Source organism: Phodopus roborovskii, unplaced genomic scaffold (assembly GCF_943737965.1).
Source record: "Phodopus roborovskii unplaced genomic scaffold, PHOROB, whole genome shotgun sequence".
NCBI classification, from domain to species: domain Eukaryota; kingdom Metazoa; phylum Chordata; class Mammalia; order Rodentia; family Cricetidae; genus Phodopus; species Phodopus roborovskii.
In genome coordinates, this window is record NW_026126566.1 from 2,163,073 (window position 1) to 2,177,325 (window position 14,253).

A 14,253-nucleotide genomic window follows, 5' to 3' on the forward strand; every position below is an offset into this window, starting at 1 on the left:
GGCTCCTCCTGGAAGCAGACTACTACACCACCCCACCTCAGTATTCCTTGGTTGCCTGTAGCTCTCTGCGTATCACTTGATTTCTTTGTAAGCAGTTTTCTTATCATGACTCTTACGTTTATTATTGTGAGAACAGTTACTAATACATATACAGCCACATGTTGGGTAACTACCAAGATACCATCTAACAAATGTGTCATTTGCCATTCTGCAAGCATCACAAAAAAAAAATATCAGCATGAACTTGCATGATATGTCTAATACATACCAAGAGTATATCATATATAAACATGCATGCATATAAATATGTATTTTAAACAATGACAAAAGTATAAGATAACAAATATATAAACAAGGGCTGGTGAGACAGATCATCAGATAAAGGTACTAGCTGCCATGTCTGAGGACCTGAGTTGTATCCCCAGGACCCATATAGTGAAAATACAAAATAGATACTCACATGTTATTTTCTGACCACCAGACATGCTGTGGTACCATAATGACACACAACACACATGTACACACATGTACCTGAACTAGTAACATAATAATTAATTATTGCTATCATGTTTTCTGTACTGTTGATAATTATTTGTCATTAATATATATCCCAGCATGAGCTTAAACACATGAATGATGAACTGTGCAATGATATTAGAATAACTATATCACAAGGGTTATTTACATCCATTATAATCCCATGGTACTGTCACCACTGAGCAAAAGTTGCCTTACAGACTACAGCCAGGATTTCTGCATCTTCTTAGAATCCCCCATGACAGCGCCCCTTACCAGCAGGAAGTAGTTTGGAAAGAATGACGCCCAAATTCCCAAATATTGTCTATAAATGTTTGTTTTCATTTAAATTGACTTGGTTATATAAAATAAATATAAAAAAAAAGTTTGCCACAGAGCACATGACTGTGTTTCACACATCCAGTGTGACACATGTCATACTTACCCTGTTTGTTTTCCTGAGTAAGAAGAACATCTAAAATCACTGGTTTCGCAAACTTAAGAAACAGTGTGATATCATTGTCTATATTTTTCATTGCACATTATTAGCTCTACACGCTACATTCTATCAACCTGCTACTTTATATGTATATTATGTGGTCCAATTTTCTCTGTGTCATCCTCTGTAAAGCCAATGGTAGAAAAGCATATCAGGGTGTTGAGAAAGTTGTATTATAGATACAAATCATCCTTTCAACCTTCAATTTCTCCTCATTCAAATAGGATGGAGATGGGTTTTGTTAATCTATGTTTTCTCTGCACTTGAAACATTATTGAACAATATTAAAATGTGGTAATTAATTATATAAACAAGCTTATATTTTATATTATATAGATATAGATTAAATGTTGTGTATAATATTCATTATATCAATTCAAAGTCAGATCGAAATAGATTTAGAGTTTTATGGTAGATAACTAACAGTTATTGTTATAATTTTCAAGGAAAAATATTGTGTTAATAGCAGGCCCATTTTTTCTTTGATGGTGAGTGATAGAAGTCCTCACTTTTCTTCTTTGATATATCAAAAATAATGCAGTGGAGTTAGATGAAGGGCCTTAGAATTCTGTGTTTTATTTTTCTGACTAGGTGCAAGTTGTTGCGTGATTTTTCAGTCTATTAATTGGACACACACCTCATTGCCATTGTGAGGGATAAAAGTGAGTATCTAATATATGTTGCCTGCCAGAACTCCTAGGTTCTTTCTAAGTATCTCCTTCTTTCATCTTTCCCCATTGGAGTAGCCACTGAAGGTCTGTGAATAACACATACTCAATAATCTTGATTTGTTACACATGGTTTGAAACTTTCCCACACAAAACATTGATTTACCTACATAGTTAAGTCTTATAGAAACTGTTATTCAGCAAAGTAACAAGTCCTTTTATAAGTTTTGACTCAACATAGTATATTTTAATAAATTATGGATTTAAAAGCAATGTGATTTCTTAATAGATATAGAAATCTTTAAGATTTTGTTCATTTAATAATTTTGTAACAGTATGTTGATTTTCTTGTCCTTGATCAGGGATGACTCCAGCCTGATGCTCAGAACTGGAAATAAATAAGAATTTTCTGTGGCTTCATTAACTTTTGGAGAGGTATCCCTCCCAAACATCCCTGTACAGGAAGGACACAATGGTGCAAGATAGATAATCTCAAGAAATTTCTCTATTAATTCAAATCTTCAGTCACATAAAAAATGGCTTTTAAAGACATTTTAGTTCATTTGAAGGCAAACATTTGGACATTCTAAAGGTTAGTAATGAGATCAGTGATGAATATTTGCATACTGATAGCCAAAAATAAACTTGAGAAGAGGCTGGTTCAAGAGCAAGATGTGATTCCATCATTGTGAAACTCAAAGGAAAATCTCATTGTGTGAAAATATTAATACGTATAATAGTTTATGAAGTCTTATCCAACATGCCATTTAATCAGAAAAACCACAGGGCTACCCTCCTCTACCTTCTGTAAAGGCCAGCTGCCAACTCTTGTTTGCATTACACTGGAAATGTTTCACTCCATATTTGGTGATAAATGTATTTCTTTCACTTAAGGTAAAGATAAAAGCAATTCAGACTATTGAAGATCATCAGCTATTGGGACAGTGACAATGAATAGACAGTAAAATCCCACAGGAAGGAGGGTCAAGTAGAGCACTATTGTATATCACAGGATTACATAGTAAATGGCCTGCTGGAAACTGCTTCTGGCACTGACTTCAACTCTAAATTCCAGGTCTCAGACCAGGAAACAGGCTGACAAGTTTCTCTCCTTCCATGCCGCCCATGTCCTGTAGAAAAAGGCAACAACTAGCATGCAAATGACATGTGGCTCTTCAGACTCTTGCCACATCTGTCTCAGCTCACATGATGCCAGGGGAAGAACCTCTCACGGTGACTGTTTCCAGCATCTTTAACATGCTCTTCTATCTCTCCTCCATCTCCATCTCTTCTGTGTCTCTATCTATCTCTGAGTCTTTTTCAATCCTTTCAAAGCATAGCCTTGTTTATATAGCTTACACCCTTCAACTGCTCCTCTCACTAAATCTGCTTTACCCTTAGGTTTCCCTCTTAAGCCATTGCTTGCTTAAACAGAAAATAAAACATTTTTAAAGTCCTCACTCCTAAAGTTGTAAAGCTGTGCCATGCTTCTTTCCTTCTGATACACAAGCACTTTACCATTTTTAGAACTACCTGACTCCCTCCTCCCATTCATGCTATTTCATTTTTTGGATGGAAAAGGGGTTTTCTGTATATTATTATTCTTTCTGCCCTCTCTATATTTCCTGAAAACTATAGTCACTATCCTTTCTCCTCCCTTTACTTCTCAACTTTTTTCGTTCTTGTTACATGTTCACCAAAGTTACTCTTATTTCCATGAACTAAAATATTGAATTTATTTGGTAATATTTTTTCAGGCTCACTCTGCATAAACACATATCCCCAGTGGGATACTGTGTTATCAGCTTGTGTCCTACCCACAACCAAGCTGTGAGACTCAGCCTGAAGCATCACTGGGTATCTGCTCATTTAGTTTGTTATTGCTGGTGTTTTAAGCTCCTAGAGAAACAAACCATTGCCAACTCTGCTATGATATGCCAGCTTGAATTTTCATCTCTTCCTCTCATTTCTACCTCATACTCCTTCTTACAGCTTTCCTTTAATTTTCTTAACCACAAAGCATGGCTCAACTACCCTGCTCCACTCCCACACTGAAAAACATTCTATTAACCACTACCACTTTAAAAATCCAACTTTTTGTTAGTACTGAAAGCCTATGCATGCAATGGCAGACACAGAAAATCAAAGACAGGGCACTAACTCTTCATCAAAACACAGGCAAAGAAAATCCTTCCAACAACCGGCACAGAAGATATTGAGGATGAGCCTGTTTGTGACTACCTCTTTAACTAAATAGCTGCAAAATTCTCTTTTAATTTGTATATTTTCCAGGAGAGTAGAAAATTTCTCTCACGTGCCTGTCTAATATATTTCACCACTAATATAAAGACTGTATAAACCCAGAACAAATATTACACAGTATGAAATTAAAGGAGCAAATTGTCCTCTTAAAGTTCTACACATCATGACTGCTGTCTCTGAATTCTCCTGACTCAGGAGGTTCCCCTTAAGACTTCACTTTTAATCACCCTGCCAGATGCTCTTCTGTTAACTCCTGTGGTCTATACGGCTGCCTCTGTGCGGATCCCTCCTTCCCCGACATTTGAAAACTTACCGCTTTTACCAACGCCCCCTGCGCCCAGCATTACCACCTTGTACTCTCTGGACCCGCCTGATGAGCTGCCAGGGCAGCAGTGGGCTTCGTTTTCTACTTCCATCTTACCCTGAGGACCCGAGGAGAAAAAAGGAAGAAAAAGCCACCCGTGTCAGGTGCTTGCTCAGACAGTAAACAACTCTAAAACTGTGTCAAAGGAAAGCTTTAGTGTATGACAAGAACCATCAGCGTCGGGCTGCCTGCTGGTCCTCTGCTGGAGCGGGTCTCATAGCAACCACTTCAATCGCTTCCAATAAAAATCTGGCTTTACCTCTCCCCTCCCCCTGATCCTTCAGTTTCACATCTCCACTGATCTCACTTGCTCATTCTGGTTTCGTCCTCCTCTGAGTACCATTTCTCCAGTGCCCTTTCTCATCCACCCCACCTCCTTCTCTTATCCCCCTCCCCTGCTGCAGCGCAGGTTTTAGATGCACGCAGTTTTAGCTGATGCACGCACACTTGTCTTCTTTCTAGACTGAGGGGCTATAGTACAGTGAATCTGAAACTTAAGGGGAGGTGCTGTCTCACAAGCTGGCTTCTGTCTCTGCAGTCTCAAAAACATTTTCTTTTAATCAGGGTCAATTAAAATTTTTCCGTGGCTATCTATAGCAATCGGCCCTGGCACATCTCATTCTGGAAAAAAAAAAAAAGGCGTCACCCTCTAAAAAAAAAAGAAAAGAGTAACTCGGTGAGCATGAGGTCAGTCTTTAGTGTTGATGAGATAATACCTAAGAGGAGATGCTTGCTCATCAGGTAGTGGAGGTCCTAACATGGGGGGATTATTGAATTATCTCATTGTCTTGTCTGAATATGGATCATTCTTATTTATATCAAGTCATTAGAGACAAAGTGGATTATAAGACCCTGGCAAGTTTGAAAGAGATACATAACAAATATGTTTTCCAAAAAAATTACAGTTGCATATTAGATAATAGAAGAATCTAGACTGTACAGAAGGCCCAAGCCTTGCTCATATGGATTCTTGCAGCCTTTCTACTGTGATTTTATAAAGCATGAGAGTCTCACAGAAGTTTCAATAGTCTCTAATTGTCATGATCAGATCCTGTGTTCTTCATATGTTAGACTTCTTGTTAAACTTGACCATGGATGGATATATCCGAAGGCTTCAGGTACATTGACTTATCTTTCTGTTTTAAGTCTCTCCATAAAGAAACTATATTTGATCAATTCTGTACGTCACCATAGTATGTGATGAAGTAATGGGCACAGGATAAGTGTTCTTTCCTGGTTGTTGGAGAGGCTGAGAATGCCATGGCCAAGAGATTGGACTCTGGAGCCATGTAACTTAATTCTCAAACTGGCTCAGTCTGATTCATTCAACTAATTTTTCAACAAAAGGACATGTGAAATCCTACATTCTCAACCCAGACAGACATAGATATATACTATCAAATTATTTGGTTTTTCTCTTGAAGCAGAATGCTGACAGCTATTTATAAATATATACTGGGGACGAAATACCTTCTCATGTGTATAAGTGTTGAAGTTTTTATTTTCTCCTTACTTGTCAAGATTTTGATTTATGGTTGAGTTCTGAGATTCTTTATATATTCAGAATGTAATCATTTTTTGCATTTCATTGGTGCCTAATCATTGTACATAGTTTTTTCATGTAGATACTTTTAAGTGTTTGACCGTAGTCAACTCCTTTTATTCCCTGCCTTCAATATCTTCCTTTTCCTCCTCCCTTCCTCTAGCTTTTCCCTTTTTTCATGTCATTACATATTTTATATATATATATATATATATATATATATATATATACATATATACATTATACATATACAAATACATATTTGTATTCCCTGTAAGATTTTACTCCCATCTGTGATTTTTCTTATAGAATCTTTCAAAGAGAAAGAGCTGGAGGGAAGGAAAGGAATATAGTTAAATTTTAATTAAAATATATTTTTAAAAATACCAAGATATTTAAATGTTAATTAAATTTAATTTATAATTGTTTTGTTTCATGACTATGCCAGGGAACTTTTCTGATGATTCTTTTCCCAGTACACATACCATTCTTCTTGCAATACAGTTCCCCTATGGACCTAGTTCTCTTCATTTCTGTAGTTACTCCCCAATCTGGAGGTAATTCTAAACTATATTTTCCCTTGAGCTACAGAAGTAAATCTAAAGGCCTCCTGGATGTACCCATTAAAGCTGTGTTTATATTTTAAGTTTATTGTGTCAAGAAAGACATCACCTTCAGCCTCAACAAATGGAGTCAACGTTATCATAGGCTTTTCTTTTTCTTTTTCTTTTTTTTCTTTTTCTTTCTTTTTTGGCTTTTGTAAAGTATAATTTTATTACTTCCATAGTTTAACATGTTACCAGCTTTTCTAACAGTGTCAGCACCTTCCAGGTTTCAGGTTTGGTTCTGGCCCCCCTTATATTCAATTTTTATAACCAGAATATTCTGTAATTTACTCTCTCATAGCACAAGCTTTCTGTCCTTTCCTATTTCCAGAGGGCACAATCGAGCCTACCCACATAAACCATCAACCTATTGACCATGTTGACACATTCATAAATCAAATACAAAGTCATACAAGCCAGTGGCTTTCAATGTCCCACACAGACACAAATTATTACCTAACTCCATGTTCCAACTTTGCCTTCACACTCTACAGAGAGGGCAAGTGGGGAGTTACTTGTCTTCCTTCCAGCCAAACAACCATTCTGTGATTGGATCTAAAAAAGAAATATGGCTATATTGTAATTACCATGTTTTTAAAAATTAAAATGTTATTCAATAAAACAAAAAATATAAACAATATTTAATGTCAAGGTCATAATGTATTTTGTGTCTAGATCTGTTGCTTAAGTCTCATGACCCTGAACACACTGCATGCCTCTCTATCTGTTAAGCCATCCACTACTCAGTTGTTCACACCAGCCATGCTGATTTTTGGTAAAGCACAGAAACTATTGAGGGTTCTGTCTTTGGTCATCCATGTTATTCAGAAAACTTATTTGATACTGGGTAAGAGAAAGAAATACATAGAATTGTTTTTCAAAATAAATTAGTAGCTTGCCAAGTAAGCCTGTGAGACATTATGAAAGGGGATTATGACTGGTGAATTAGCTGTCTTCTCAGATGTAAATGTCTACCTATATTCCCAAGCTGAAAAGCAATAGCAGGTATCCTCCTATATAGAACTAAAAATTGAAACATGAAATGCAGAAAGGCTTCCCTAACCAGAGCCTCGTGTGTCTCTTCTTTTAAATTCTAAGAGTCTAGTTTTGTTGCCCTGTATAATTTCTAAGGATCATTAAATCCTGATTAATAGTGAACAGATTCTGAAGCATTCTAGTTAGTGACATTGTTGGCTTAGCCAACACACCCATGGACTGTGTGTGTGTGTGTGTGTGTGTGTGTGTGTGTGTGTGTGTGTGTGTGTGTGTAGTTACAAGGAGATCTCTTGTTGAGTGAAAGTCAACATTTAAGTAACTGAAATCATCACATTCTCTTTGAACTCAGGAAAATCGTCTAGAGTAACATACCCTGGCCCATTGAAAGCTCATTTCTATTGCATGAAGACCCAGGGTTGAAAAGGAGGCACTTGGCTCTCCTGGCATGGTCCAAGCACAATCTAATCTACTTCTGTGCTCCATGCTTTCCTCCATGATCTTCTTAAAAAACAAAAAGGGAAACTAAGCCAACTAACAATGCCTTGAGAAGGAACACATTATTCTGTTTAAATGGATAGAATTTTAAACTTCTCTATGACTAACTGAGGAATCAAATTACTGTGATGAGTCTATAGGAGAGAAGTTTGGAACACCAAGATTTCATTTTTACTACTCTAGTTTTCCTTATGCGTTGTTTTGCAAAACCCATTTTTGTCTTTATTGAAATATATATTGTTTGTCTTGCAAAGATACTTTTACTGACCTTACCAAAATAATGTAACTTCTCCATTCTTATCTTTATATCTCAAGAGTACATCAGTTGCTAAGAGCTCAATTTTAGCAACACCAGATCTAAGGATCTAATTGTTCATTCCATGATTCATGAGGAGCACAACACCAAGCCTACTGAACAGATGGCAGATGTAGTGCAGGCAGGTCGGAAATGTAGCCTGAAAAGGAATAAGGGTCCAGTAGAGGGAAAGATATTATTGACATCAGGTGATTTCCTCCTCTGTGGGTTAGAGCCCAGGGAACAAGGTAACTCATGAAACTGGCTTCTTTTGATTGATTACTAAAAGTTTCCTATTTTGTTTTCCTCAGAAAATAGACTGGATTTGAAGCCTAGCTAGCATCAAGTGCTGTGCAGGCAGCAACAGCTGCCATGAGTTCATGAATGCAATGGTCTTGCCATGTCCAGAATACATTATTTCAGTCCAGTCCTCCCTGACCATTTGTTCCTATGGTCTTTCTGCTCCCTCCCTCTCTCATGATATACCCTGAGCACTGACTGTGCCACGGTCAGGGGATCTTTAGCTAAGCCTACTGCACAGCTGATCTGGGGTCTGCACATTGGTTCAAGACTCTACTCTGGCCTTCAGTTTTCCCCTGCTCAGAAAAGTTAACCCGGGGACTAAGAGATCAATAGCCAAATCCTTTGATGGCCTTATTGGCCTGTCTGGGGGTGGGGGGAGAATTAAAATACATTCAAGACAAAACAATCAAATAATAACAAGACAGAAATATTATATGTTGATGGTCAATATTAGACAACAATGTTTAGGATATACAATCTTTATGTCAAAGGGTTAACAAAAATTGAGATCCTCCATATTTTATTTCCTAAAAATAAATATGGGTTCAAGATTCCCACAAGTTGTGTTTTACTTTTTAGCTGTGCTCTTTTGAGTTAAGAGCATGAGGCTAAGCCATGAATACTTAAAGTAAGGCACAAAAGCTCTTTGCATTATACATACAAATCCCAATGGGGACTTCTGCTGACCATGCTTGTTTGCTTGATGTCATCCACCTCAATTACAACAAAGATGACAGAGAAGCGTCCTGGGGTCCAACACCACAGGATTAAGTCAACTAATGGAAAGTCAGAGTCCATTCCTGACCTGTCAACACCAGGTCAGCTGGCCATCTGAAGGAGCCAAGGGCACACATTTTCAGCCCTCCTCCAGGTGCAAAGCTGGAAGGCAGCTGGTCCATGAATAGTAGAAAATTGAATATTCAGCTGCCTGAAGAAACAAGTGAACTGTTTTTAACTGTTGTCCTTATATACTGCCACCCTAATTTTATCTATTGTTATAAAATTGACCCTATGTCTTTCACATAGGTCTGAATGTTGCAGCTCCAGCTGACTGGAAATATAGCAAAAGGCTTCTGTTAGTATTCTTTTATCTTTTGTGTCCTATACATTAATAACATTCATTGTTACTAATTTGTCCGCCCATTTGTCTTCCCATCATGATCCCAGATCCTTATGCCTATACAGATGTTAGTTTATCAGCTTTGTGCTGAAAAGACCCAGGAATTGATGTCTTATGGTGATATAAGGGTATCAAAATAAGTTAAAAATTTCTCACTGTACTTGTAGCTGTGAGAAATATGTTTTCTTCTATAATCTCACTTATTCTCTACATCAGTTTAACCATTCCCCTCTTACTTATAAGCAAACTTATTTAATAACTACCCTAACATCATCCCTAATCATTTCTTCTTCTGTAAACATGCTCATTCATGGCCCTTACTCATATAGGCTAACATTCAAACCCTTCTCACAATGGTCCTTAGTCCTATAGAATAAATCTACAAATAACAGAAATGGTTTTTTAAAAAATGCATGTTATAAGAAACTATGGATTAGGCCCAGTGTCTCTCCAGAGCACTAGCTTGACTGGGTCAGTTGGCTGGGCCTGCTAGCATAATGAAGATTGAGTTTCCCAATTCTCCAAATTCATGCCTTCAATTTGTGTGATTTATTGAAACAAATTACTTGTGTTTCTACTACCCCATACCACTAAGCTCTTATTGTATAGTTTGTTTTAAAATGTTTTATTTATTCTTTGAGAATTTCATACAATATCTTTATCTTTTTATTTCCCCTCCCCCAACTTCTCTTGTCCGCCTTCACCTCCCACCCACCTAGCTTAGTGTTCTTTTCTTTTTCTTTTTCTTTTTTTTTGCTATTAAAAGCAAAACATCAACAAAAAAACAGTTCAATGTATTTGTTTATTTGTTTGTTTTTGATAGACTACTCTTAAGCACATGACCTGCCCTGGAGAATGGTTGGTATCCAGGTATCCCATAACACTCTATTGAAGAAAACTGATTTCCCTTCTCCCGGTAGCTATCAACTAAATAACTTCTTGGCTAGGAGAGGTGTCATGCCTCCTTCTCTTCCATGCTTGGAAGTTGTATGGCTTAAACTTGTGCAATTCTAGTGCACATTGACACAATCTCTTGAGATTTCATTTGTGCACTAGCCTTGATGTGCCTGAAAAACTCTGGCTCAAGAATTTATTACACAATTTTGAGATGGGGTGCCACTGCAACAATCAGGTTAGTACTGAATGCCTGGGATCTTCTTCAGCCCCCTGGGTGACACTCAGTCACTTTCTATGGTTTACCTTTTTCATCCAGTATAGCATAGATCAGTGCCTATTCTGAAGCAAAACCAAAGCTGTCTCAAGCTACTTTTCTTTTGTTAATTTTTTTTAACATCTTCAATTTCCAGTGATTTGGGACCCAGCTAAAGTCCTACAATACTTTCAGCAATGGATTCACTAACTTGACACAGCATTTCACAATATATTAAGTTGCCATTTACTTGGGAAAGAAAACTCTGGGGTTTTGTTTTGTTTTAATGTGGTTCTGGGTTTAAATCTCAATATATTGTACATGGCCTAAAAAGATATTTCTGAGCCTTTTTTCTATCAATATATATCATGGTGAATATCTGACCTGGATAATACTAATTGATACTTTTTCTATAAATCAGTGTTAAAACTGCCTTCCATCACATAAAGGAAATATAGTAGATTAAAATTATTTGAGCATATATACAAGATATTGTAAAGAACATTTAAACTATAAAACAAAATAACTTTCATAGTGGGGGATTTCAAATAAATATCAGGAAGCATTCATTTGCATTTTAATGACCTGAAGTTTCAATTATATCTTACTTTAGTATGTCCTTGGTACAATTATAACTGACATATGTAATAATGACCCTAAGATCACATAAGATCTTATCTGTTAACATCTGAAAAATATTAGCTTTCATTTGTTATAATTCTGATGTAGTCTATCTTAGCTTTACTTACACAGTTTTATATCAGTTACTTAGCAATTTAAGTACAGATTATTCATAATATTTTGCTGTATTTCTAATCTGGATGAGTAGGAAGCTATCATAACTAACTCCATAAACACTATGCAGTTTGACTTGGTGGTAAAGATCTTTAACATTTTGCTTGGATAATTTTACAGTATGCTTCAAATTCCACTACATGCTATTGCTGTTAACATTAATATAGCAATTTTCTAACTGAAAAAAAGATAACTACATTTTTGCCAGTGCTAGTTATATGACTGTTTCTATTTCCCTGAGAGGTAAATTAGAACCGTAGTGTACCTTAAATATACAGCATAGCTTTAATTGAATAAGATACTCCATAGTTAATGGCTCTGCTTTGGGCACTAAGTATCAGGTGTGCATTTCTTTGCAAATGAGCTCATTATAACCACACAATAGAGTGGAAAACCATTATAATGGACCATGTGAGATAGTGAGAAAACATTTAATAGCCAAAAGAGGGCTCGTTGTGAATCTGATCTTTTTGAACAACTTACTAACTGCTAAAATACACAACTATTTTCACCCCTCAAGTATTCAATCACTCGTTTGCAGAACAGAACCCTAAAACATGTGTTTTGTGACATTCAAATGATATAGAAATTTAAGACTGGAAATGGTCTTTAGTGAGAGACAATTGTGTATTAAGAAGCCCATTCATCTATCAAGTACCTTTTAAGAGTCATGGTTTCAGCTTCTTAGTCATTCTAACTCCACAGACTGTAAATACTAAGTTGAATAAAGATGGATCAGTGGTGAGGAAGCATCATTATTTCTGAAAGTATGGGGGGGAAAGACACAGTAAAAAAGCATTGAAATTCTTGGTCTACATTGTAAAGGCAAATGCTAGAATAAAAATCTGAAGGATAGTTTGGAAATAAATTGTGATGGTCTTATTTCACCCTTCCTGAGAACTTTAAACTTATTGAAGTTCATATGACTATCTGGTGATATAAAGCCAGGGATGATTCTCAAACAGAGACAAAATACGAATAGGTGTACAATTTACAAAGCTGTAACTACTATGATGTGTGGATTAAGATCTGGAGAAACTGGCATCAATAAAATGTCCATGTAATTATTTCAGTTGTCCATTGGAGAGAGTATGGTAATCTCAGCTTGACACTATAGGTCTGTGAGTGAGGATCTTGGAAAGAAACACATTTTATTATGGAGAGAAGTTGTCAGGTGCTGGTGCTCTATGGGTTCAGAGGACTAAGAAATGAACAAAACCAAATGTTAAGTAAGATTTTATTGTATAAGTGATGATACTAGAGATGTAATGTTATTTCTTAAGATACAGAATTTGTCAAGAATAGACTTGCATAAAGAAAACTGGTGAGATGTATTAAATCTTAAATTTTGATTGTATTAAAAGTTATATTATTTTAGAATATATAATTAGATATATTAAAAAATCAATTGCAAACTATTAACTTGAAATTAAGGAGAAATATTTGCATTTTGGGATACAGAATATGAATTAGAAAATTTTCAGTTTATCATAGGCAAATGAAAATCCAACAAGCAATGATCCTTTGTGCAGTGCTTGTTTGAAAGATACAAGAAACAACCTTTATGAATAATCTGTTGAAGAAGAGTATTTGTTTATGTATCTGAACAAAGAACTTACTATAAACTTTGTACAATTTTAATTGATTAAATGCTAATATTTCCAGGTGTTTATCCAAGAATAAGCAAGTAAAGAATTAAGTAAACTATTATAAGAAAATAATAATAACAAAACAGCATCAAATAAGCAAAATCTTGGTCAGTGATACCCAATGCTTCAGGTTGGTCCTATAAGGGTTAGCCTGGAATTGTGTCATTCCACGTGAAAAGCATGAATTCATTTGTGAATTCATGTGTTCTTGATAGGAAAACAATATGAAAATAATCATACAATAGACATGAAGTCATTACTGAGAGTCAAGGACTAGACTGATATGCTTTTTATTTCAAAAGAGTTCACATAATTCTGGATATCAAAACTTGGTAGTGACAAAAAAAGAGTTCACATAATTTTCGTATGTTCTGGATATGAATTGCAATAGCTACGTAGCCAGTAGCAAATGCTCTTTTTGCTCTTGTTTCATTTTGTTTTGTTTTGTTTTTGTTTTTCAAGACGAAGTTTCTCTATGTAGCTTTCAAGCCTGTCCTAGCACTCTGTAGACCAGGGTGGCCTCAAACTCACAGATCTCCACCTGCCTCTGCATCCCAAGTGCTAGGATTAAAGGCGTGAGCCACCACCCAGCTGAAAATGTTCTTTAGAATAAGTTTTTTTTTTTTAAAGGCATGAAATTCACCTGTAGCAATTACTGTTACTCCGATTTACATATGCATGTAAAACAAGATTCTCAAAAGTCCCTACAGCTGGCAAGCAAGAAATACTGACTGGATTCCTCCATTCTTATTTTTACATTGCAAATGCAATACTCTTCATCTTTTAAAAATCTATGTACTTTACCCAAACAAGCCTGTAGATTCTCTGAATTTTTGTTTATTACAGGTCCATGATGGATCTTAATATCAGACTGTGTCAGTTTTTTTGTTTGGTTTTGCTTTAGACTAAAACTTTCTGTTTTATGATCCACTGTAAAGTTTTCCTTAATTTATAGCTTCAAATGATCATTCTTGTCCTATTGTTTTTTATGAG

General features: G+C 36.0%; 1 protein-coding gene across 2 annotated transcripts in view; it reads right to left on the bottom strand.

The window, feature by feature from the left end:
- Rit2 (Ras like without CAAX 2) overlaps nt 1–4,634 on the bottom strand; it is a 301,478-nt gene extending 296,844 nt beyond the window's left edge. Inside the window, exon 1 of one of the 2 annotated variants that reach the window (XM_051202366.1) lies at nt 4,259–4,634. In XM_051202366.1, coding sequence (XP_051058323.1) covers nt 4,259–4,361 — 103 coding nt within the window. In that variant the 5' untranslated portion in view covers nt 4,362–4,634. The remainder of the gene's footprint in view (nt 1–4,258) is intronic. The other variant, XM_051202365.1, reaches the window with a different exon arrangement.
- Nucleotides 4,635–14,253: the final 9,619 nt, after the last annotated feature.